At 34.0% G+C, this 24,367-nt stretch overlaps 2 protein-coding genes across 2 annotated transcripts; one reads left to right on the forward strand and one right to left on the reverse strand.

Moving 5' to 3' along the window:
* The first annotated feature begins 6,274 nt into the window (after positions 1–6,274).
* On the forward strand, positions 6,275–18,965 carry LOC115439911 (solute carrier family 66 member 3). The gene is made up of 5 exons (XM_030163977.2): positions 6,275–6,572; positions 7,724–7,883; positions 8,791–9,016; positions 14,330–14,450; positions 15,788–18,965. Exons 2-5 carry the CDS (start codon positions 7,732–7,734, stop codon positions 15,952–15,954), a joined length of 666 nt encoding a protein of 221 aa, XP_030019837.1. The 5' UTR covers positions 6,275–6,572; positions 7,724–7,731; the 3' UTR covers positions 15,955–18,965.
* Positions 18,966–19,365: 400 nt separating this feature from the next.
* Positions 19,366–24,316, reverse strand: LOC115439912. Its single transcript, XM_030163978.2, has one exon. The coding sequence runs from the start codon at positions 23,975–23,977 to the stop codon at positions 20,708–20,710; it is 3,270 nt and encodes a 1,089-aa protein (XP_030019838.1). The 5' UTR covers positions 23,978–24,316; the 3' UTR covers positions 19,366–20,707.
* Positions 24,317–24,367: the final 51 nt, after the last annotated feature.

Consider the following 24,367-nt stretch of genomic DNA (forward strand, 5'->3'; position numbering starts at 1 on the left):
ATAGAATTTTATATGAGATTTTCCTTCCGGATGTTTATTACAAATCGAGTATTTCGCTTGGCGCTGTTTTTTTTCTTTTTAACGGCCTGGCAGTTTTCTTACTATCTACAAGTTATTTTATTGCAAAAAAAGGTTTCATTTAGGGCTAAAATTAACCAAATATAGAATTATATTCCTTTTTAAGAAAATTTTATGAATTAAGCTAGAACTCCAGAAATGTAACTTTTCGTATTGTAATATTTGCTTTATTACTTTAAAAATTATAATAATTATAAATGCTTTTTCTCTTTCACAGAATTTATTGAACCTTGCAACTCGATATTTGAATTTCTTTCGTCGGAAGTTTTGGAAGTACATAATAATATGTATAATGCCAAATATTAAGTTAATTGGCGGTACCTCTTTGTAAACTGTTATTGCGTTTTCACTACTAAAACCAAAAAAGAGATATTCTGTTACACATCCGTAGTAGTAAAACAAAAATAATAAAAACTACTAGTTGTTTCGGCCTTATTACTCTTTGTAAAACGGCCTTTCCGCTACAAAACTCTCTACATCACTATGGCAATTTATAGCGCCATCTATACGACGCCATATTTACGGCACCAGCGCATCTACTTAGATAATCAGATAAAACATTATTTACTGCTACAAATTATCGGAATAAAAGTAACTTATATATGAACCTAAGACTTAGTATACCCGACTGCCCAATTTCATCCAAATGCGTTCAGCGGTTTCTGCGTTTACTTCTAACAAACATCCAAACATTTTCTCAAACATGCGCATTTATAATAATAATATGAAGAATGATAACATAAGAATCGCTTAATGTTTGTGCCAGCGGAGGCGTGAGACGTGTCGGGTTGGCAACATGGTTGAGGAGGCCAATGACTGGCACATGCCTCATACTCGTGTTTACTTCCTCCTGATCATACTCCAGTGCTGCTTTTGAAGATTAGCCTGCCCATTTCGCTGACTATTTAAGAAATAATAGAAGGTACATCGGAAAAACTTATATAGCACATTATTTCATGACATCTGGTAGGTTTGTGCACTCGTGTGAGAATTGTACCTTTATTCTAAAATTGAACGTTTATAAATGAACTGCTTTAAACAAAATAAAAAAACGACTTAAATGTATTTTTTATACCTACATTGTACCTATTTTATACCTTAGAATTGGTTTTGAATAAATAAACTCTAAAGTTTCTTTCCCGTTCTTCTGTCCTATTGAAAACTGTTTGCCTAACTTATGATAGACTAGCTTTTGCCCGCGGCTCCGCCCGCGTTATAAAGTTTTTCAGGCTAAAGTTTTCCGTTATAAAAGTAGTAGTTTCCCGGGAGCCTATGTTCTTCCCAGGGTCTCAAACTGTCTCCATACCAAATTTCATCTTAATACGTTGGGTAGTTTTTGAGTTTAACACGTTCAGGCAGACAGATGCAGCGGGGGACTTTGTTTTATAATATATTTTTTAGAACATTTTAAGAGGAACAATCCCGTCATACATCATTGTTGCATAACTTTAACCGTTTACGCAGCGCACGCAACGGAAGCTCTTAAAACTAATAATTTTTCCTCGATTTGCAACATGTTTCATTACTGTTCCGCTCCTATTGGTCATAGCGTGATGATATATAGCCTATAGCGCTCAACAAATAAAGGGCTATCCAACACAAAACGAATTTTTCAGTTGAAACCGGTAGTTCCTGAGATTAGACATTACTGCTCCGCTCCTATTGGTCATAGCGTGATGATATATAACTTTGAGCACTCCACAAACAAAGGACTATTCAACACAAAAATATTTTTTCAGTTTGAATCGGTAGTTTCTGAGATTAGCCATTACTGCTCCGCTCCTATTGGGTATAGCGTGATGATATATAGCCTATAGCACTCCACGAACAAAGGGCTATCCACCGCAAAAAGAATTTTTCAGTTTGGACCGGTAGTTCCTGATATTAGCGCGTTCAAACAAACAAACAAACTCTTCAGCTTTATATAATAGTATAGATTAATAATTGACGGAATCAAAATATTTAAACTTTATGAATACGAATTAAATTTCATATTACTTAATTTCAACGATAGACAAGATGCGGGTATCTAAAATAATGGCACGGCAAAGTGCAGACTGCCTAGAAATTATTATACGACTCACTTATGCCTATATAAGGTAAGCTAATCAACTGTCGTAGTGTTTGCATTCATGCTCCAATGACAATCTCAATTATTAACACACATGTATGCTTGTCCAATGACCAGTACACATAGGTGGATGAATACATTTGGCAAACAGAACGTTCGACAAACAAGGCTGATACCATCCTTCCTTCTTCTCCCTATTTCCGATCGGTGTTCAATTCGATTCCGTAAGCGACATGATAATCCAGTTATTCTCGGGGTAAAGATGACCATGAATTGTCAGAAACTTCTATTTGCTTAAAGTTTTCATTAATTATAGAATAGCATTATTAATTTAGAGATACTAAATGTGTAATTTAAATATTTTAATAAACATAAAAAAAAAATTGGCACGCAGATTCGGTGGGATAGAGAAGTATCAATTAAAGTATTTGGACATAATTCGTTTACTAGTGGAATAATTGTATCCAGATAAGTAGCAACAACTTACACGAGTAAAACCCTTAGTGGCCCACATAACTGCGTGTCGTTCCGGGATCAGCTTGTGTACCTACACCCGATTTTTAACAAGCCAGAATAATTGTTTCGACGGACGAGAGAACCTTTCGTTGGTCGACACTACCTGGATCCCGCTCCATTTACAGATTCAATGGCGTGATGTTGCCGTCACATCTAAATAAAACGATTGAAGGATTTGTGGCAAGTTGGATGAATATAGAACTATTCAAATATAGCCCCTAGCGTAAACGCGTTTAGAAGTTCTTGCGCAATACATCTCTGTTAAAACTTGGTCTAAAGTTAGCATAAATAAACGTTCAGTGATAAATTCGTCCCTGCAACTACGGACATCCGTATTAAAATCTTGGCCTTGAATATAGCCCTTGAATCGCGGCCAGGCCGAGGAAAACGGTAATCAATTTAATGCACAAGATTTATTTATATCTTGCAGTATAAATTGATAAAAATTTTGTTTTATGCGTTTTGTAAGAAAATACAGATGAACTAAAATATTGATTATGTATAACTCTTTATATCTAATAGATACACGTATTTTTCGTTGAGTTATATGTCAGTGCAACCCTCATATAGACTATAGTCATCTTGATCGTTATATGTGAAATATTAGGTCCTTACTTACAGTTAAAAGTCTGGATATGATCATGGGTGTAATTGCAAAACTCATGATTCCTGTAAATTCTTAGCATGTTGAGGGCCAGTGAAAGCAAAGTCATTGTTTCCACTTTATAAGACACGTTCTTTTCAGTTTAGAACACGACTAGTGACATCTATTGCTACGTAAGAAAATTAAAATACCTCTATTTTTATTGTTTATTAATTTTATTATTGTATGGATTTTTATGTCGTAACCACAATAACCAATGCAACATGAAATGTTAGTAATAATTTAAAATATCATAAACTTCTTAATTAAATTTTCCCAGAAGTTTTATGGAAAACATATTTAGGTTTGACGATTCGTCAACCAAAAAAACGCAATTAGCGCTAGTTAAGGTTTTTACTAGGTATAAAGTATCATTTTTACATAAAATTTGGTAAATTTTTATATAGGTACAATTAGGCAAGTTTTTATTTAATTGAGCTTCATCAAGATACCAAATAATTTTCTTAATTTAATCTTTACCTGCACCTTCTGTGCTACTGATGCCTGCTATTAGTACAAGTCGAATAAATCGCCATTATATGAACCATTACCTAAGAGAACAGCGCGTAAACTAGTGGCTTCTTTTTAAAATTTGTTACCGTGATTAAGTCGCATTTAGAGTGTGGGCAACGGCAGGCTACCGCGCCGTCACCCTTATTCGTCAGCGTTTGGTTCTTTCTCAAAACAGATGTCGCTTGTTCTGTTGGTAAAAAACGCTGCTGACGGGCCCTGTTGCAAGATTGTTTTTGTTGACTGTAATTATATATTTCCAGATTGTAGATAATAGTTGCGACGTATATATTTTTTTACTAATGTAAAGTCCAAGGCTAACGAATCAGACAGACTAGGCTCGGGGTATATTTTGTCTTCACTATAACTGTTGTACGTGTAACTCTAACGTTTACATAATAAGGTACAGTAAGCTTGCATAATAATTCACCATGTAACTAAGTTTTACAATAACTAAATAATAACAGATTTTAGAAAGAAGTTGCAGATTTGGAGCTGATTTTTCGACAATTAATTACTTTTCGCTGTACAAATTTCTATGTGATAGTTCACTTATTTATTTCATGACAGAAGTTATGTTGAAACAAAGAGATGAGGGAGCATAATCGGTGATCGCTTAGAGCTCCCTCAAATTACTCTTAGCACTTCTTCTTGTACGTCTTTTACTCTCGTGTTGTTGCAATTCTTATGGATCTAAGCAAGGATGTTATGGAGCTCCGTAACTGGAACCGAAACTATCGGATATCCGAAATAAAAATATATCCGTAACCATAACCGTATCCGTTACAAAAGTTACGGATAATATGTTACGACAGGTTTTTGTTTCACCGCTCGCGCGCCACGTGAGTCTTGCATAGTTTGTTATTTTTGATCATAACATAACCTCATTCATAATCATTTTTTATTTATGAGTACGTACTAATTTAATAAAGTGAAGAAAAAAAATTGTGTTATGTAACTAAATTGATTTATATGGACAAAATTCGTCCAAAGTCGAATTTAATTTAGACGTGGTTTGATCAAGTTAATGTAAAAGAAAAAAAAAGAAAAAGAAAAAAATTGACGAAATGTAAACAGTGTGATAACAACTTTTCAAGGAGAGGAAAACTTCATCTCAATCAAAATACAGTGGTTTTCCGAATACCTGTGTCCCCAATTAGTTCATCGATAATTAGTAATTGACAATGACGACCAACTATAGTTAGTAATCGATGCTCTACTGTATTAATCTATTATCCGTAACCGAAACTTACGGATAATCCGAAATAATTATATATCCGTAACCGTATCCGAAACCGATAGAATTTTATTCCGATATCCATATCCGTATCCAGATCCGAGGAGTTCCGTTCTACATATTTGAAGTTTACAGTCAAACAACCATATTTTTGATTTAGTATTATTAAACCCTTAAACCTAAAACAAAAATAATTATTAAAAATCCCATTTGTCAGTCCAATGTCCTATTTCAATGATATTAAAATGATATCATTCCGAAGTTATACGAAATCGATAGCCAAAGAAATCGTTTAAATCGGAGCACAAACAAATAAACATAAAAAATAAAATTAAAAGGTATAGATATTAGATAAACTTGCCTCCTTTTTAGTCAATTAGTAATATGCATTGCAAATATATTAAATTTGTATATCGTACTTCGACCGCTAGACGACCACTGGTTATAATAAGTAATTATTTATTGATCTCTAATTAATCGACTCATGTGATGAAAAACTTCAAAAGCTTTGATTAAGAATACCTATGAATTTATATGTATCAAATTTCAAAAGCACATTGACGGTTGAAAGATTATATATAAAGCGACATTTTTTACGACTCTAAGTTACAATATATATTTAAAATCAGCGCGTTTTTTTCTATGTTTTTTAAATTATTTAAAAAAAATCTGTGGACTACCTGATGGATGGTGTTTCTGCTGTTTATGGGCCGTGGTGTCGCTTACCATCAGACGACCGGCAAGCTCGTCTCATCATTTAAAGCAATAAAAACAAATTAATTTATCATATACCGTCGCGCCGCGCTGTCCCTGAGTTCTCAAAGATTTGAAATGCGCGGGAATTACATGTAAAAGTGTCAGTTCCTTCCGCCAGGAGCGCATAGTACGTTTTCTTCTGTGGTTTATAAAACGGTGGTTTATAAATCTCAAAACGCTATGTTTAATTACTGCTTTTGTGATTGAACTAAATAATTTTAATATTATGATTACAATTCGTATGCAAAGAAATTGTTTAAAATTCGAAAATTATTACAGTACTCTGTAGTTGTGTTACAATTATCACATAAGTATTAAAATATAAAATAATATGTTTAAATTTTTATATATGTACCGTCCACGTGGTTTCCATATTTTTAAATCTTTATAATGTATTGAAATATTTCTTGGTATTCTCAGCCGTATGATGTAAAATACCTTTGCCTTGATTTCTTGAGTGAAAAAGAAAAAGGGATCATGTCAATTTTTTTAAAAATATGCAAGTTTTTAAAATTGAAATGATGGCTTTTTATTACAAAAATATCTTTTATATTCCTTGAGTTTGAATGAAAAGGTGCAGATGCGCGTTAAATTTGACTTTTAAACGCCCGTATTTGTTGCTTATATAAAGGTGTCAGCGTTCAGTGTACATGAACGCTGTGAATTTATTTGCAATTCGGTGACCGTGACCTTGTTAGTAAATTGATAGTTGAAAATTGATTCGGCAGCAGAGAGACCCCTGGGAGCGGAAAGATATAAAGGTCAGTATTTAGATTATATTTATTTAATGACTCTTAATATATAGGGAAAGTAATGTTTAAACATTCTTTTAATGCCGTCGCGACCGACCGCTTCTATAAATATAATTCACAAAAAGTTTAAAATAAATGAGATTGATTTAAAATGTAATCAAATGTGATGTATGTGCAACAAAAAAATCGTCTTTTGTTATAAATAAAAATGTTTTGGTTATAACTGTAAAAAGTATGGAATATTCTTAGTTTTATTTATTAAAATTTTACCGGCTTTCATAAAACAAAGTATATTTACGCAATTTTGGGTGTAACGGGTTGTTAATCTATGATTTCATTTATAAAAATATTTGAATTTCAGTTTCAGTTCTTTAAAATTTTATTATTGATGATTTTTTGCAAAAACAGTTCTTTAGTGTTTATTTTATTCTGTATTCTTTTATAGTAACATAATAAATATACTTAGGAAGATATTTTGAATATAGGTGCACCTTAAAATAACTTGGTGCATCCCCGTTCCACAAAGGGAAAAGGAGTCTCACATAATAAATTTAAAAATAAGTTGCTAGACATTTCTATCATGGCGTATACTAATTTTATTAATATATGACTCTGATTATATTAATATTGGGTCTGTTCCCACTCTAGAATTGCATAGCACCCACAAACAACATATCCAGCCAGTCTACAATTAATATAAGTTTTTAAACAAACAAAAGTATCAAATCTGCAGTACATGGAAAAAGTCATTTTATATTTTTACTCTAGAATATTTCTCCCTGGAGAGATATTAGCTACATCCATCACAAAGAGTATAACTTTGATACAAATTTTTAGCACACATAAAATTATGTAGTCTGTTTGTTAATGATAACATTACAATGGATGAGTCAATGTAGATACTTTATCTAGTGTTTAATAATCTAGAACAGCTTTATGATTTTAAGATAGGTTGCAGAGAGCTGTGTTAAAATAAATGTTTTCATTCTTAAATATATTTCTAGTAATGTGAAATTATAAAATATTGCAATAATTGTTTTTGTAATGATTTTTTTATTCACTTAAACCACATTTTTTGGAATGCTATTCTATAAACCAGCTTGTACCAGGAACTTTCATGTTAATATTGTTTGCTACAGAAACATTGTTTTTCCAAATAGATACAGCCATGGAGGACTTAATCGAGCTCATAGCAAATGCACTCAGCATGTTAACGATAATGTCATGTCTGTTTTTAAAAGTGCCGCAGATTATGTATATAAGGGAGAAACAGTCTGCAGAAGGTATTTTCATCCAGGCCATGCTTATGGAAATAACTGGGTAAGTTATAAAGGTAATCAGTGTATTTTTTTTAGAAAAGGTATAAAAATTCTATAGTTTATACTGTAAAATAGCCATAAAAACCTAAAATGTTTTGGAAGATGGTATGTCCTCTGGAAATACATTTTTTAAATGTTTATAATATTAGGTAATTTGGTAACAATTGCTTTTATTGTAAAGTATAATTAAAATAAAATTTTATTAAATGTAAGTTCATTTAGTTTGAGTTTTATGGACTTATATTTATCAGAATGTAGCTGAAATAATCTTGTATTTAAGTTATGAATTTTTTGCTACTTAACAAACAACATACTCGCAAGAATAGTACAAAAGAAATATAAATGATGAATGTAACATGGAATAATGTTTGCTGACAATATTTCCTGGTCCCAAAATTTAAATTTATTTTATTGTTCACTATCTTCTAATGTCATCAAACTATGGTTGGCTTTTGTGGGATAGACCATTTTTTTTTCTTTGAATAAATATGATGTTATCTAAGTATATATTTGTATATGATGTCACACTTACATGAACTATTTTAAACAATATAAAATTATTTTTTATATGTTACATAAGTACCGCAACACAAAATATTTTTTTAATGATAAGAAAAGTAAGTTAAATTCTCCAACATTCACGACCATGTTTACTTAACTTGTGCTATTATAATTTGTCTTGGCTATTATATAACATATAGGTTTTTAATATAATTCTTATTTATATAATGGTATGTACATTATTGTATAGTTTGCATAATGCATTTTAATAAAGATTTACAGGTTCCTTTAAAATATATGTGTTTATTAATACATCTTATTATCAAGTCTGTTGCGATAGCAAATATTTTTGTTTCTATATGATCTGTCATTGAAGTTGAATAAAAATATTTGGTAAATCTTTTTAGGTTCTCGATAATGACGCTATACAACTATACAAATAAATATGGAATAATGACGTACATGGAATACCCAATAATATTGTTTCAAGTGTATGTAATGTTTTATTATGTGCTGAAATTCAAAAACATGCTCAGTATGCCAATGGTGCCTGTTTTGACGACTGCGTATTTTGCAACCGTGCTCGGATTTGTGCTGGACCTTCTACCAAAACAGTTACTGTCTTACATGGTGGTGAGTGATAATTTAGTTTTAATATTTTCAGCCGATTTTGGACTGTTAAGTGTAACCCCCATATTCATAGACGTTATTTATCTAAAGACGGAGCATTGCTGTGATAACAAGTCTGTTTTCAGTGCTGACGGCATGGCAGCCTTCGCAGTGCGTACACATAGGGCCGTTGTGATTGGCTAATATTGAGATACAACTTGAATCTAATTGGCTGTCAGATAAACAAAGCTGAGAAACAGACTTGTTATCACAGCAATGCTCCATCCTTAGATAAATAACGTCTATGAATAAGGGGGTAAGTCTTTTACAAACTAATATCCCACGGTCGAATACGATCTAGTCAGCGAGTAGGAAAATAATATTATGGCTGGTTTCAAGGTTGCAGTGACTTGCGATGTTGTAAATAGAATTTAATAAAAAGGCGCGCTTTGGAAAAGCCCTCGCTGCGCTTGGCACAGGAGGAAGATTAGATTTCCTTTCACGCCTCTGTCGAACGGCGGTTATGATTTTTATATCAATCGGTAGCCGCAATACCGACGGGATTGTGAGTTGTAATAATAGTTAAATACCGGACATGTTTATCGTTATAAAATAAGATCACTCTATAAACCAGTGGTACAGTACATACTATGTGAAATCAGGAAGTTTTAAACTATGTCATTTGCTCGGCCCGATCTACGGGGGGACGAGTAGCACACTATACTATTTGTTTTTATGTTATGTACTTATATATAGTCCTAGACAAGTTACATATTTGTGGTTTTTAATATTATATTTCTTTTTATTCTTTATCAAATCTGTCCAAATATGAAATATCATTTTTATTTATTTATTTTTTTTATTTTACATATTTGTTAAAAACTTACACAGCATATTCTTCTAACTAATGCAATCATAAACTCAGTGAGTTTTTCCGTGCATCATTATCACAATCATTGACAGTAATATATTTTTATAATTGTTGTGTACAAGGTAGATCATTGAAACAGTAAATCTACAGGTTCACTCAAAAATACGAACATCGAACTTGCGTCAATTTACTCGGTTCCGACAATTTAATTAGCAACAATTTGTAGATATCGATACAGTTGTGTAAATCTTATGTGAAAAGTATGATGCTATCATTCCGTAAACAAAGAAATTAAACATCTCAGTCATCAATTAACGGATTGTTAATGAAAATTTAGATTCTTTACCGTAGGAACTAATGTCACGGAATTTGCAACTTTTCAATAGCGAAATACTAACAACCGATTTGTTAGTAACAGTTAGTTTTACTGTTACTTTTGCTTATGTTAAACCGTTTGTATAGATGCGGGCAAACAACTTTAACCACTATATCGCTATTGCCTGAGTATCGCTGCTTCGGTGATGTAGTTGTATTGCGTGCATTGTAATATTGAACATTGTGGTTCAAGTTGTTTGACGGCTGGTACAGTTTTGTGACAACTGACTACTTGTTACAGCTTTTACTTTAGCTCATACTTTTACAGTTAATAAAAGACTGGAAGCAGAGAACTATTTTATGCTCTCGTCTCGTCTTTTGTCGAGAATTGTTTATAAATATAAATTATGTCTATAGATGTCGTTGTAGTAGGTGGTGTGATGGCAATGTTGTGTGATGAAGAATTTTGCACAAAATTTGTGTATGGTAGGCTGTATTACACAAATTTTATTTATTATTATATTTATAGAAAATTTCGTTTTTTTAAATATATCACAAAAAATGAAGATAAAAATCAACCAGATATAAAGCTTTAATATCTGATTGAAGGGGTAAATGTCAAAATAAAAACAAAAAAGAGACGCATTGATATCTTGTGTCGTCACCAGGTATTTAGTCCATTGAAATGTTACATTTTTTAGGCCTTACCTTGCGTTTTTTAGAGGACGCAATTTTATTTTTTTGAAGTGTAGGGGGGGTCAGTGTAAAGCTAAAACCAAGTTTGTGGGGTCGCCACCCTTGTCCCACGGCCGCCATCTTGAAAATAGGGGTTGAAATGTTTTTACGATGTATCTCTTAAACTATTTATCTGACAAAAAAAATGTATAAACATTTTTTGTTGCAAATTAAATTCTCTACAACTTTGGTTTAGTAACTTTTGTCGTAGAACTATAAATAAAAAAGTTATAAGCGAAAATGTTAAGAAATTCAATGTTAAGCAATGTTCATTGCAACGTCATCAGAACGTGTGTTTATAAGGTTCATAATACTTTTTTTTGTACTTATTAATACCCAAATTCCCAAGGCACCATTAGGGAACAAAAGAACATCTGCCTGCTATTTTTATTATTATTTCTAACCTCTCTTATTGTAAGAATAGCTGATAATATTGTGTTGAAGTTGTCGTAAGTAGAAAGTTTTCATTAGCATTTTGACTTTTAAAAGTCTTTTAAAAGTCAAAATGCTAATAAAAAAAAAGTAGTTTTCACTAAAGTTAAAATCGTGTCTAAAATCATTCGAAATCGTCTGCAGAATTAAAAACAGAATAAAATACATCCGCACGTACAGAAATATGTAGCACAACTATAAGATATAAGTTGAACGACAACTTCAACACAATATTATCAGCTATTTTTACAATAAGAGAGGTTAGAAATAATAATAATAATAGCAGGCAGATGTTCTTTTGTTCCCTAATGGTCCCTTGGGTATTTGGGTATTAATGAGTACAAAAAAAAAAAATAAAGAACATAATAAACACACGTACTGATGACTTTGCAATGAACATTGCTAAACATTGAATTTCTTAACATTTTCGCTTATAACTTTTTTTATTTATAGTTTTACGACAAAAGTTACTAAACCAAAGTTGTAGAGAATTTAATTTGCAACAAAAATGTTCATACATTTTTTGTCAGATAAATAGTTTAAGAGATACATCGTAAAACCATTTCAACCCCTATTTTCAAGATGGCGGCCGTGGGACAAGGGTGGCGACCCCACAAACTTGGTTTTAGCTTTAGACTGACCCCCCCTACACTTCAAAAAAATAAAATTGCGTCCTCTAAAAAACGCAACCCCAAATGTAACTTTTCAATGGACTAATTACGATGCGGCGAAAGAAAGAGACATGCTATCCACACTATGCGCACACTACAATAGTAGAAATATGAATTGCTAGCCCATTTCTTAAATTTTTTATTGCTGATATAAAAACAGGCTTATTTTTTGTATAATTTACTATTACCGAACATAGTAAAATATCCTTTTGTTATAAGATCACCAACCATGTGATGGTGTTTTGTTTAATATATTTGTTATAAACCTACGTGTAAGAATTCTTTGGTCCCTTCATCCCGTATAATATCCTTGATCATTAACATAAGGTTTGATTAGTAAGATTTGTTAATAGCGATCATTATAGTTGGTTCTTAAATTTAACTTTGTCTCTCTTAATTGTGAAGGCATCTTCCATTCCGTTTTTGAGTAATGTTTGCGTAAAACATGAATATATGAAGTACAGTCGTTAGTAAAATTACTTCTTTAAAATTGCATGTGTAATGTAGCGTAATATTTTTAAACATACGTATAGGATGGTTGCCAAGTTTTGTTTTCAAACGCTGCTCGTTTGTGTGTTGTCACATTATAATTAGGTGCTTATTGTTTCAGCACTTTATTATTAACTATAAACGACGTATATAGAATTTTAGGTCTCAAATTTTTAGTACTTTAACGTTGAAATAAAAAAAAGTCATGGTCTGTAATTGAGGGTCAGGCCCCTTGTGAGAGGGGCTGTGTGCCCTACCCTATGTGCTAAGCCCTAGTTCCATAAAATTATATGAATGAACCAGTACCCCCTCAATGAACTGTACGTACATTTGCTACATGATTTTGGCAGATGGGAATCTATTGGATTTCGAAGCCCTGTCGACCTTGTAATTCTTGCATCTGCCAAAATAGTTGAACTAAACAGTTCGTTAAAATATCCAATCGATTTGAAAGCAATGTTAAAAAGGAATGTATAAAAAAATTAGACTCACAGGTTCGTTAATTTTAAAGCTGATTGCACTCTTTCCTGGATCTGTTTACTTTTATAAAAAAATAGTTTACTAAAAATATAGGGCGCTGACATTACAAAACTAGCGATAGTATAAACATGTAAAGCTGATTGGCAAAATTTCTTTGTTATTGTTTCTTGGCGCCAAGGGTGTGAATATACCTACTATCTCATCTTCAACCAATTACGAGGTTACTGACCTTGGGGAATTGTCTTGAATAGCTAAAATTAGCTTGGGATAAACAGTGTTTACGATTTGTCGTTGTTTTTGGATGATACACGACCGGTGTAAGCTGTGTCGTAATATTATCTATTATACTTACCTACCTAGTAGTTCGTAAAACGTTATACTTTAAAGCAAGCTTATCTTAGGACAATCACACACACTCTCGCGCCTTTTATCCTCGAAGGAGTAGGCGGTGTACCAACTGGTGTACCAGCTTTCCGCCTTATGTACATATTCCGTCCCATGTTGTGATAGTCTCGGCTTTCGCCATAACAGCCACAAATTCCAAATTCCAGGCTAATGGCTAGAAAAACCCAATATCACTTCCCATCTCGCAATCGCACCCGAGACCTCAGCACCGCAGTCGTACCGTTATACAACAATACCACCGAAGCAATATTAACATTGTTAATTAATATAATTATTGTTAATATTGCCTTCTCGATTACCACGGCGGATTTAAGCTGACAGTCTACGGTAATTTGAATTTTTCTATTGTTTTTATTACGTTAATAAACATTCTAATCTAGGTGACTTTTTGCAATTAGCTCAATATTGTACCAATTCATGCGATGAAGGGCCCGTGTTGTGCTAGTAATCAGAGCTATTTGTCTATAGCAGGTATGTATACTAAGCATTGCTCACGGCATCGACCGCGTGAAATATTTTTTCCGGTACAAAATTCCCGCTTTATATTTATCTGGGATAAAAATTAGCCTATAGAACTCAGGAGTAATGCAGGTTCCTATTAGCGAAAAATAATTAAAGTCGGTTTAGGAGTTCCTGAAGTTAGCGCATTCAGACAAACTTTTCAGCTTTATATATTAGTATAGATACTATTGGATAGGCGCAGAAAATATTGGATATTCATTTGTTTCGCTTATAAAGTCATAATTCAATACTGACAGAAGTGGGTATTGACAATACCAAGTTGGGATTTATCACCGAAGTCTATAGAATTAATATCGCAGTTTCATAAATTTAATTAATGTTTTAACTACAGAAACATAGGACCAGCTTGCGTCCACACGGCTGAGGAAATATGAACGTGTTTAATTTTCATGATGTTTGTTCACATGTATTTTCCAGCCCTTCTGCACTCCGCTGAGCGGTTTCGCGAAAGTTACTTACATATACGGCATCATCCAAGCGGCAAATGCGGACGCAGTGTCGCCTACAACGTGGATTATATCCGTGCTTACGAATCTCGGTGAGTGGTTGAGGAAACTGTTCGTATTTTATTCAATAGAAAATCCTCTCTGACGTATATGAATGAAATTTGTATGATTTATAAACCTTTGATTTATGAAAAAATTATATCTATTCACTTGTGTGTGGGTTAGAGTGATGATGTCTCATTTGCCGCATTTTTTGTGACAAGTTGCAACGTAATGTGAAACGATTTTCCGATCCATTCTCTATCTGCAAAAGCCCAACCCATTGAAAACCTATGTAACCTAACCTAACCTAACCTTTCCTTTTACAAAAGGCTATAAACTCCGCCTACTGCACTGATTATTTATCCGTGTATATTGTCCAACATGTCACTACATTTATGTCAATATTTAATATTTATTAATAACTAGATACTGATAGATATAATTCATTACACAGTTCGATTGTTCGTGAAATTATGTCGTAAGTTAAATATATTTGAGAATCAGTGATTCCTCTAAACATAGAGCTTAGGAAATAAGTAATATTAGTATTTGTATCTATTTTACAAGATTTAACTAAATTTGACATGACAGTTATAGTTTTACAGCTAATGTAAATAGTACTTATTTTATTACCATTTGTTTGGGAGTATAAGTTAGAGTGTGACTTTTGTATTTGGTCGGCTTATATGTGTTGAATTTACTAAGAATTTGTGAAATAATTCCTTAGTTGGTAAATAAATTAATGTCACAAGGCAAAGGGACGTTGTCACTCTCCACGCGATAAGTGACGTAGTTATATAGATTTTAGCTAACATACTGGTTTTGATGGTAAGCGATGTTTGCCAACCGACAAAGCGATGACCGATGACTATTGACCAATGCTTATTTCAACACGAATCATTATAAACGGTGGTCTTTATTCACCAGAAATACAAAATAGCTAATTAACCGCTCTTTTTAATAAATGTTTCCAATCGCTTCTTTCGATCATAGCAAAAGTGGCCCAATTAGAATAAAGTTTATTTTGATGTTCATAATTACAAATGACGTTATGGATTGGTATTTTCACGGGTTTGGATCAAAGATTGAGATTGGGATCGTTTATTAAAAACTATCATAAATTGGAATTGACTCGAATCTATGTATAGTGTTTATGATTTACATATTTATATTGATTTTTAATTCCGGGAAATAAAATATAGCATGAATGCGTGCAATGTTTGTAATATATATGCCAATAAGTATGCCTTTGGAAGATGATTTTTTCCGGGATTAAAAATCTTACTACATGAAAATCCTTTTTATATAGCATCAGCGGACGAAGTATTTCAAGACACCTACGACGCTGACAGGTGACTGATATGTATTTCATTTGAAACCCTTCTAGCTCGCGTGTTCACGGTATACGTCGACTCGGCCGATGGAAAATTAATCGCGAACTTCGTTATATCAACTCTCCTCAGCTCTGGAGTATTATTCACAGCTCTGTATTACCAAAGGAAGACAGCTAGTCCGCCACGCCGCCGACGCCGCACCTCAAGCCATGACGACTAGCAACTGCCTTATATTATTCAGTCGAAGTCGCTTGTAGTGATTTGCTGTCGCTTATAACACTTCACCGCGGTTGTGTGATTAATTATTTAATTTCAATAGGAAATGTATGGCGATATTATTGCTTATGGCAATTTTAAAATATGCTATTTTGTATGACGTTATATAATTGTGTTATCTACTGCCAATGTAATTTTTTGAAGTTTCACTTCGCCTGTAAATTCGGTAGAATATACGTCAATGGGTAAATGCATATTCGCGGTGTTTTGATATAAGCAACATATTGCAATATGCTTATTATATTAATTATTGAGTGAGTTTCAAAAATTTTGTTGGAAAACACACGTTCGCCGTTTGAATTTGTAAAATTATGTTTTGGAAGTACTCATCATTTTATCGTCTAGAAAATAATGCACATGTATTTAGTATTGTTATGTAATTCCTACTGAATTTTAAATCATACTGTGTTTAAACGGAAAGTTTGATGCACATAAAAGATATTTTTTAAAAAGCTTGTAGTGAGACAGTTAAAATTAGATTTTTCCACTCACTTAAAAGCAATTACCTGTTTGGCTCAATTCGGCTTAACTTTTTTCTATTCTCATGCATAGTAAATATTTGAGTAAAACGTAACAGTCAAGTTCTTGTGTTATGTTCAACAGCTTTAAATAAATAGTGCCATCACATTTTATTAACAGTGGTCTATAGGTGAAATAATAATTATATGTATGGAGATAAACGTCTCTATGAGTAAAATCAATACGGACAGGTGTGCGAATTTGTACCACATGGGACCGTAGCCAATATGATTTTATTTTACAATTGTTAACGCTATCGTTATATATGAGAACTAGCTTTTGCTCGCTCCTTTGCCCGCGTCAAGGAGTTTCCCGGGATACAAAGTAACATATAAAGTTTCCAGGATCTTAAACTATCCCCATACCAAATTTCATAAAAATCCGTTCAATAGATTGAGAAAATACAAACAGACAGAAAAGGGCTCCTTGTTTTATAATATGTATGGATAACATATCATAAAGATAGACTAAACGCTAGTAAATATCATGTTTTTTCTATTAGCTTTAACGATTGTACAAAGGTATAATGGTTACGGCCTGTTGTAATAGTCCTATTTGCCTAAAACAGATACTATACAATAAAATATCCATCAATACTTTATTCTATAGGGTCTGTTTTCAAAAACATTATCCCATATGTTTCAAATATAGATCACTATATTATTCTAAATTATTTCTTGGAAGCACAATTTTGTGTAACTGTTAAACATGCTTGCATTAAAAGAATGCATATATTTTTAATACGTTAAAGCAATATATTGCGTGAGTAGTGACGAAATTGATTATCTATTTTCTACATGTCATTAACAGCTGTTTTCTAGAAACGATCCAAATATCAATCTCCAATCCGATTCCGAGGATGAACCAATCCAATTGACTCATTTGTCAAAAAAAATCTGGTTAGTTTTTGACACATCGAAAAAGCGATTGAGATCGTTTATTGAAAATGGCGGCAAAAAAGTCAATAGTAAAGTAAAGCAATATCACACAATGGCCTTCACAATAAATAATTTTAATCATAATATGAATAATTTTTCAAGTTTGTGAGGACCCAAATTCTAAATGGCAGGGAGTATGGTATTTGAGATTTTTTTTATAACTTATATAAAATATTTACGTCGTATAAAATCTAAAACAGAAGAAATCATTGAAATCTGGTTCAAAATCCACAAGTTATAAGCCATTGAGAATATGTAAGTAGTAGGAGTGATTGTCAGAAAACAGGAAAGGAACAAAATACTTGCATGTAACGTTATTAGGAATTACGAGGCGTGTGAAACAAAAAGAAATGAAACGGTATCCCCATTTCACGCCCACTCCTGCACGTAGCAATATTTCAAATTTCAATTACTGCCTCATTTCTTGTCGAATTTTAATGCTGTTTTAACAAAAGGATTTCTTTTTTGTACTAATTGCTGTTACATATTACAAAAAGTAAAAAATCAAACATAGTCAAATACTTTATTGCAAAAGGAAGTTAAAAAACGCTCGGAATACGATGAACGCTAAAGCTGCAACGTAAGCTTTTTTACTTGACTACGGCGTATCAAGGACGGGTTGAAATATTCACCTGCAATAATTTTGACATAATTGGCTACTAACAGCTGTCTTGTAATATTAGGCACAGTGAAAAGGTCTGACTAAGATAGGACACAAAATTTGCATTTGGACCCTATTAGGGCCTAAGATGTATTTATTTATTATGTTGTTTTTATTGTTTTTGTAAAACGTCATTGATTAGGGCCAAAAAATTAACGTAGAATTTTTCACGTCTTTGTTTTGATTTGGACATGGGTAACGCTATAGGTTAAGGGGCCCTAATCCGTCCCTAGGGGCAAATCCGTCTTTTTGCAATTACGTTCTATGCGAAGGACTGTTTCAATAGCTAGAGGCATGAAAGACGATAAAATGTCCTATTTACCTATGGCTATTACGGCTTATTGCAAAAAGACGGACATGCCTCCGTAGACGGATTAGGGCTCCCTAACCTTGCCAATAAAAAGTAATGGTGCAGCCGGGTACGTATTAAATATCTGTGTAAAAAGTTGTATTTATAAAATACCCATATTAAAATTATTTTGACAAATATTTTTATATAATAGTACAAGGCACAATGGCAGTTCAAAATGGATTTTATTTAAAAACAGAAATATTATATTTAGAAATAAATGTAAAGAATGTACAATGTAATAAGCAATATATTAATGTAAATTATTTATTAGTTAAATATTTATGTACCTATTTAGTGTTGTAGCTAAATATTTGTAATTATATTTATAAATATCGAATAGTTGTAATTTTGACGTCGCTTAATAAACGCCTGGAATAAATCATAAAGAAAACATTTACAACACGCTTATTGCACATATTGCTTTTGTGTTTTGCTTGGAATAAGATCTTAAAGCAGGTATCACCGTGAAATTTTAGTAAACAAAATATATATTTTGCAATTTTAAGATATCAGCAAAGTGGTGTTTAATATTTTGCAATGAGTAATAAGATTTCCATTTTTCTATTCCAGCACCTATAATTTTAATAATATATTGTGTTGTTCTTGACACTCTGGTCACCACAGTCCCTAAACACCTGTACCAGACGAAACATAATGCTGCACAGCTCAAAGGTATAGGAAAGATATAGGAATGTTTGAGGTCACGGAATCTCGTTCACCTTACGTAACCAACAGCAAACTGTCTCCGCACTAATTCTTAGACAGTGGTACTTACCGTTCTATTTCTTCCTTAAACAAAAATGTATGCATGTGGTTTTGTTTAAGTCCTTTATAAGCGTAATAACATTAATTTTGAAGAACGTGAATTAATATTTGGTAGGTATATAATGGGTGTTTCTCGAGTGACAATTTTTGTAATTGAATCATGAATGAATTGTTATCTAGTCAATGCAGTTGCAGTGCATTTATGTGAAGTGACAAGGGCTAGAAGAAATAAATCACCGTTTGGGGGTAAAATAAAATTTAATATCAGAAATATAAGTATAGGTACAAATAATACACGAAAAATGGAATCACACATTTTTGGAATTAGATGTAAGTATTTTAAATACATATTCTGTAGAGACTCGGTTCCAAAATGTTAGAGATAATTTTCAGTTAAATCTGTTTCAACAATATTCCAAAATTATTATTACGTTTATATGTAAGTTATGTAGACATTTATTTCAAAACGGATGCGAAGACATAGAGATAATTTTCAGTAGAATAAATTTTAGGGATTTCTTAAATTACAATACGTATATTACGTCTAACATGAGATTATATACCTTACCACTAAACACACAGAGATCAAAATTACTTATATCTACTATGAGATTTAAAAGGACTAGTATGTTAACCATAAATAGACAATTTAATAAAATGCAAATTACATACTATTAAAGAACATTGTCCTAAAAAAATTCACACAATCGGTTTTATCAACTTAATAAACATCCTTAATATTTGAAAAATGTATACATTATAATCTGATATTCAAATAATTACATATACATACAATTTAAAAACGTGTGCCATTTTTAAATATTACAATATTTTATTTGTGCCAATATGTGATAACAAAAATGTTACAATTCTAAAATTATTTTATATTAAAACGTTTAAGAATTTCCATCGCTGTTTTATTATGAAACGCATAACTACTGTTCTAATAACATTGAATATATTGATACTTCATAATATTACACAATATGAGGTTTCTACTAGAAGGAAACATCCCTGTAGTGGGTGTGTTAACTGAGTTAAACATTTCAAAATAATCTAGAGGTACATTTAACTTATTCGACAGATAATACAGTAATGTAGATTCGTGTTATAAAATTAAATTAAATTAAATAAAAACAGGAGTAACATATCACTTTTAATAAATCTCATCACGAACCTTTCATATCACAAATAAATAGGCCTATCACAAGTAGTATAACCTCATACAGTCCTTAAAACTAACATCAATAAAATCACTTACTTAGTATTTGAAATAGCGATATCCATTAAATATATTACGATTATGAAATGCAATAAGAATGGCAAAAAAAAAAACCTAGAAAGCACAATTAAGAATTCACATGCTCTTGTCCGGGGTTAGTTCCAAGTCGGGGTAAATGATCATCGTTCCTATGGCCGCTGTCGTGCCGTAATTCGTTAAGGGAAAAGCCAATTTCTTTTCTTAATCTTTCTGAAGCTGTTGGAACATATGAATGATTTTATCTGCTGCCCTTATTTTGGTCGCGGTCTCTTTCCACTGGTTGGCACGAGTCTTACGGGTGTTACTGGGGCAGACTACTTGTTTCCTGTACGAGGCGATATTTTCACGCGGTGACAGACGGCGCTTGGCGTCAATGATTCGAGAGCAAAGTACTCGAGGCGATACCAGTTCTAAAGAAGATGAAGATGTCAGTTTCTTCCTGGGCGAAGTAATAGATCCGTGCTGAGGAGTGCTCACGTAGTTGGGTTCGAATCGAAACCTGTTAGGAGGGGCTCGTACTTGCTGACAAGGGTTTTCAGGGAGAGATGGTAGAACTCCAGCTGGCACATTGTCATTGGCCAATCGGGCCTGTTGCATTAGTCCTTGGGGTTCCTGAGCAGCGAAATTCTCCTTCATCGCGTTAAGTTCTAGACGCCGCATTATAATATTGCGGAGTTCTAATGCGCTTACGCTACCAAGCAATTCCCTATTATCATCAATAAAATTTGTAATAGCTATGGTCGCTTCTTCTGGTGTTAATTGGTCGTCACGAAAAAACCCATGCCCCTTGCGTAAGTCATCAATCCCTTGTTGAATGAGCCAGATGAATGTGCAAACGATTAATATCAAAGTAGTGAGAACGGCAAGAGCTGTTATTCCATTTGGTCCAGAAAATTTTGGGCGTGCCTTTCCTAAGGTTCCATAAGTAATAACGTTGTTTATAACGTTGCCCATAACTCTACATGTGTAAAATCCTTTTTTGTTTGTATCTAGCGTAGAGACCAACCGCAGTACTCTGACATAATCATTACTACTGATCTGATTTTCTATCTCTTTGGTATTTCCATATTGATCGGTTCCATTTTCATTTTTCATTTCTGTGTCTAGAATTAGCCATATAATATCATCAGGCGACCGTGCTCCCCCTGAGGGGAGGCAAGAAAGATTTAGCTGACCAGATTTACCCCAAGTTGTTTCAATGTAAAAATCCGATACACTTGCAGTTCTCGAGGATAGTTGCATTACTTTATCTTGGTAACGTTCCAGGCTAACTTCATGAAGATCATATAATACAGAATTTAAGCTGATTGAAGCAATGTATCCGTAGAAGGACGTAAATGTTTCTGAGACATTACTTTTTATTTGTTCAGGTACGCCTCCAACAAAATATGCATGAACGCAAAAAGTCAATGTAGATTGGTTTCCTTGGCAATATGGCTTCGTGTCGAACAGTTGGTAGGGTATTGTACAATTTTCTGACGACTTGCGTCGTTTCCGATCCATATCTGCCCCAACGACTACGTGTATTCGTTCACCTCCATTAATAACAGTTTCTATAGAGTTAGCATCTGCCTTTTTCGTTAAAGTTATATCTAGCCATTGATCTTTTAGGCATTCTGAAGCGCTAATACTCTCAGACCGATAGTCCCCTATTGCCAGTTTCACTCTAAGACGAGAATTTTGCAATGAGACGTGTAACCATTTATCGTCGCTGTTAAAGAATAATATGGTTCCAGAATCCCGTATCGGCATTAACGTCAGTTCTAATTTCCACTCATTTGGATCGGTCGAAAATGGGATGCGCATGAAATATTCTCTGTCGACTAACACGGAGGCTTCTTCTAAATTAGCAATCTCGTACGCTACGTTGTTAGCGACGGCCATTGGTGTGTTAGCGGCGTTGTGAACAGTGTAATAATCGTGCCCTTTATCAACTTCAATATCCAATGGACTGAAATTAAATATCACTTCTTGAATTTCCCCGTACAATTTTTCTCCAACTTTGATATCCATATTAGTATAGGGCAAGTGTGGATCACACGGAATTTTATATTCCATGGATATCGGATCGTCGTCCAAACGCAAAGAAATGTATTGAGTGGAAAGAGTTACCATCGCTGTGTGCCAGATCGCCGGTTCAATAGGGTTAGATGAACAAATCCCGGGTATCTCACAGTTATCGTTCATGCCGGCCGCGTCCAAACAGATATGCCATTTTTGGATGCTCAGACGAATGTATGAGGTGGAATCTATTTCGCCCCGGCGAATTAACATGCCTTGAGGAGATAATGGCAGAAATCGTATAAAGAAATGAATAAAAGTTACACTCTTACCATGACGAAATCTATATTTTATAAATGAATCACCGTTAAATAAAGCGACATTGTGTTTATACACTTCGCAAGGGGCTAGATAACAAGATCCAACTTCAGTCTTAGGGCCTGCGCATGGTTTTCCATTCCCAGATGGTATCGGCCTAGTGCATGACCGCGATCGCGACCTTTTACCGGCTCCACACGTCTGGGAACAAGGTCCCCAGTTCCCCCAACCAGACCATCCGCCATCGAGTGAACATTGCTTGTTTTCGCACTTTCGCAGTTGGTCGTGCTGGCCTCGACAATGAGTTCCCCAGGTTACAGAAACACGTGGTGTTTGTATTTCGAGGCAAGTGCGACGACGACGTTGGACACCATCTCCACAAGTCTCCGAACATGCAGACCACTTACCCCATTGTCCCCAATTGCCGCCGAAGTTGTGTCTCTCGACGGCGCACTGGTCACCGTGACATCGCTCCATTTGTAGCGGACTTCCGGAGCACATGTATTGCCGTTCCGACGGTGCAGGTGTGTCGCATCGCCTCAACCGCCACTTGAAGCCGTGACCGCAACGGGCGCCGCATGCTGACCACTTTCCCCAAGCTCCCCACTCTCCTATGACAGGGCAGCCGACGTTGTGCTTGACGCAAAGCAGAGCATTCCAAACATTTTCCGGATTCAGTTCCCAAGTATTATCTGTTGATAAAGCCGATACGATGGCTTCATACTGACAATCAGTAAGCAGGCAGCGATCCATTAGGGCTGGAACGGTTTCCAACTGTCGCATCGCTTCAGTCCTCGCTACATCTCCCTCGACGGCCTGCCTGAAGTCGTCTACCGTACAGTTGATTATGTGACACGACTCTGTCTCCTCGTCGGCTCCGCTGCACCCGATGCCGCTGGGAGAAGGTGGTGGGTTGGTACAATCTCGTGTTCTCCTTCTGTGCCCCATCTGGTCGCACGAACCTTGACACGCCGACCAAGGTCCCCACGGTGTCCACCCACCATCGATAGGACATTTTGGATCAACAATGACCCCTAACGCGCACTTCATTCGCCATAACAGCTCGTCTTGTTGCCTATCAACGAGCCTCCTACTTCGTGATACCACGATAAATAAAAGTGAAACTAAAATAATTAATGTCTTTTTTTTCATAGTTCTAAGTTGTTCTTAGATAAACTTCACAGTGAGTGCGTAGCGGTGCACTCCCCGCGAGGTCCCGAGAGCAATTGAATCGCCGCCAGTCGCGTTGACAGTGGCAGTGACAATTTAAGGGTAAATTTTGAAGTTTGACGTTAAGGGAGTACAGATAACTGGTAGCTTCTCATATATCATTCTACGCAGAAACTATAAAATATTTAGGGTCTATTGTCAGATGACTGAAGGGCGTTCCAGTTAGGACAAATATTTCAGTCAGATAAAGTTTATTAGTACCTAATATTTAGTACAAAAGGAACTAAAAATTACAATTATATGTATAAATTTGCATCACATTTATATTTAGTCAGGATATACTTAATAAAATTTATTAGATGGATTACTCTT

Source organism: Manduca sexta, chromosome 27 (assembly GCF_014839805.1).
Source record: "Manduca sexta isolate Smith_Timp_Sample1 chromosome 27, JHU_Msex_v1.0, whole genome shotgun sequence".
NCBI classification, from domain to species: domain Eukaryota; kingdom Metazoa; phylum Arthropoda; class Insecta; order Lepidoptera; family Sphingidae; genus Manduca; species Manduca sexta.

Coding starts and splice junctions, on each gene's coding strand:
- LOC115439911 (XM_030163977.2), top strand. CDS start 7,732: ATGGAGGACTTAATCGAGCTCATAGCAAATGCACTCAGCATGTTAACG. Junction 7,884..8,790: donor ATGCTTATGGAAATAACTGG/GTAAGTTATAAA, acceptor AAATCTTTTTAG/GTTCTCGATAATGACGCTAT. Junction 9,017..14,329: donor AGTTACTGTCTTACATGGTG/GTGAGTGATAAT, acceptor TGTATTTTCCAG/CCCTTCTGCACTCCGCTGAG.
- LOC115439912 (XM_030163978.2), bottom strand. CDS start 23,977: ATGAAAAAAAAGACATTAATTATTTTAGTTTCACTTTTATTTATCGTG.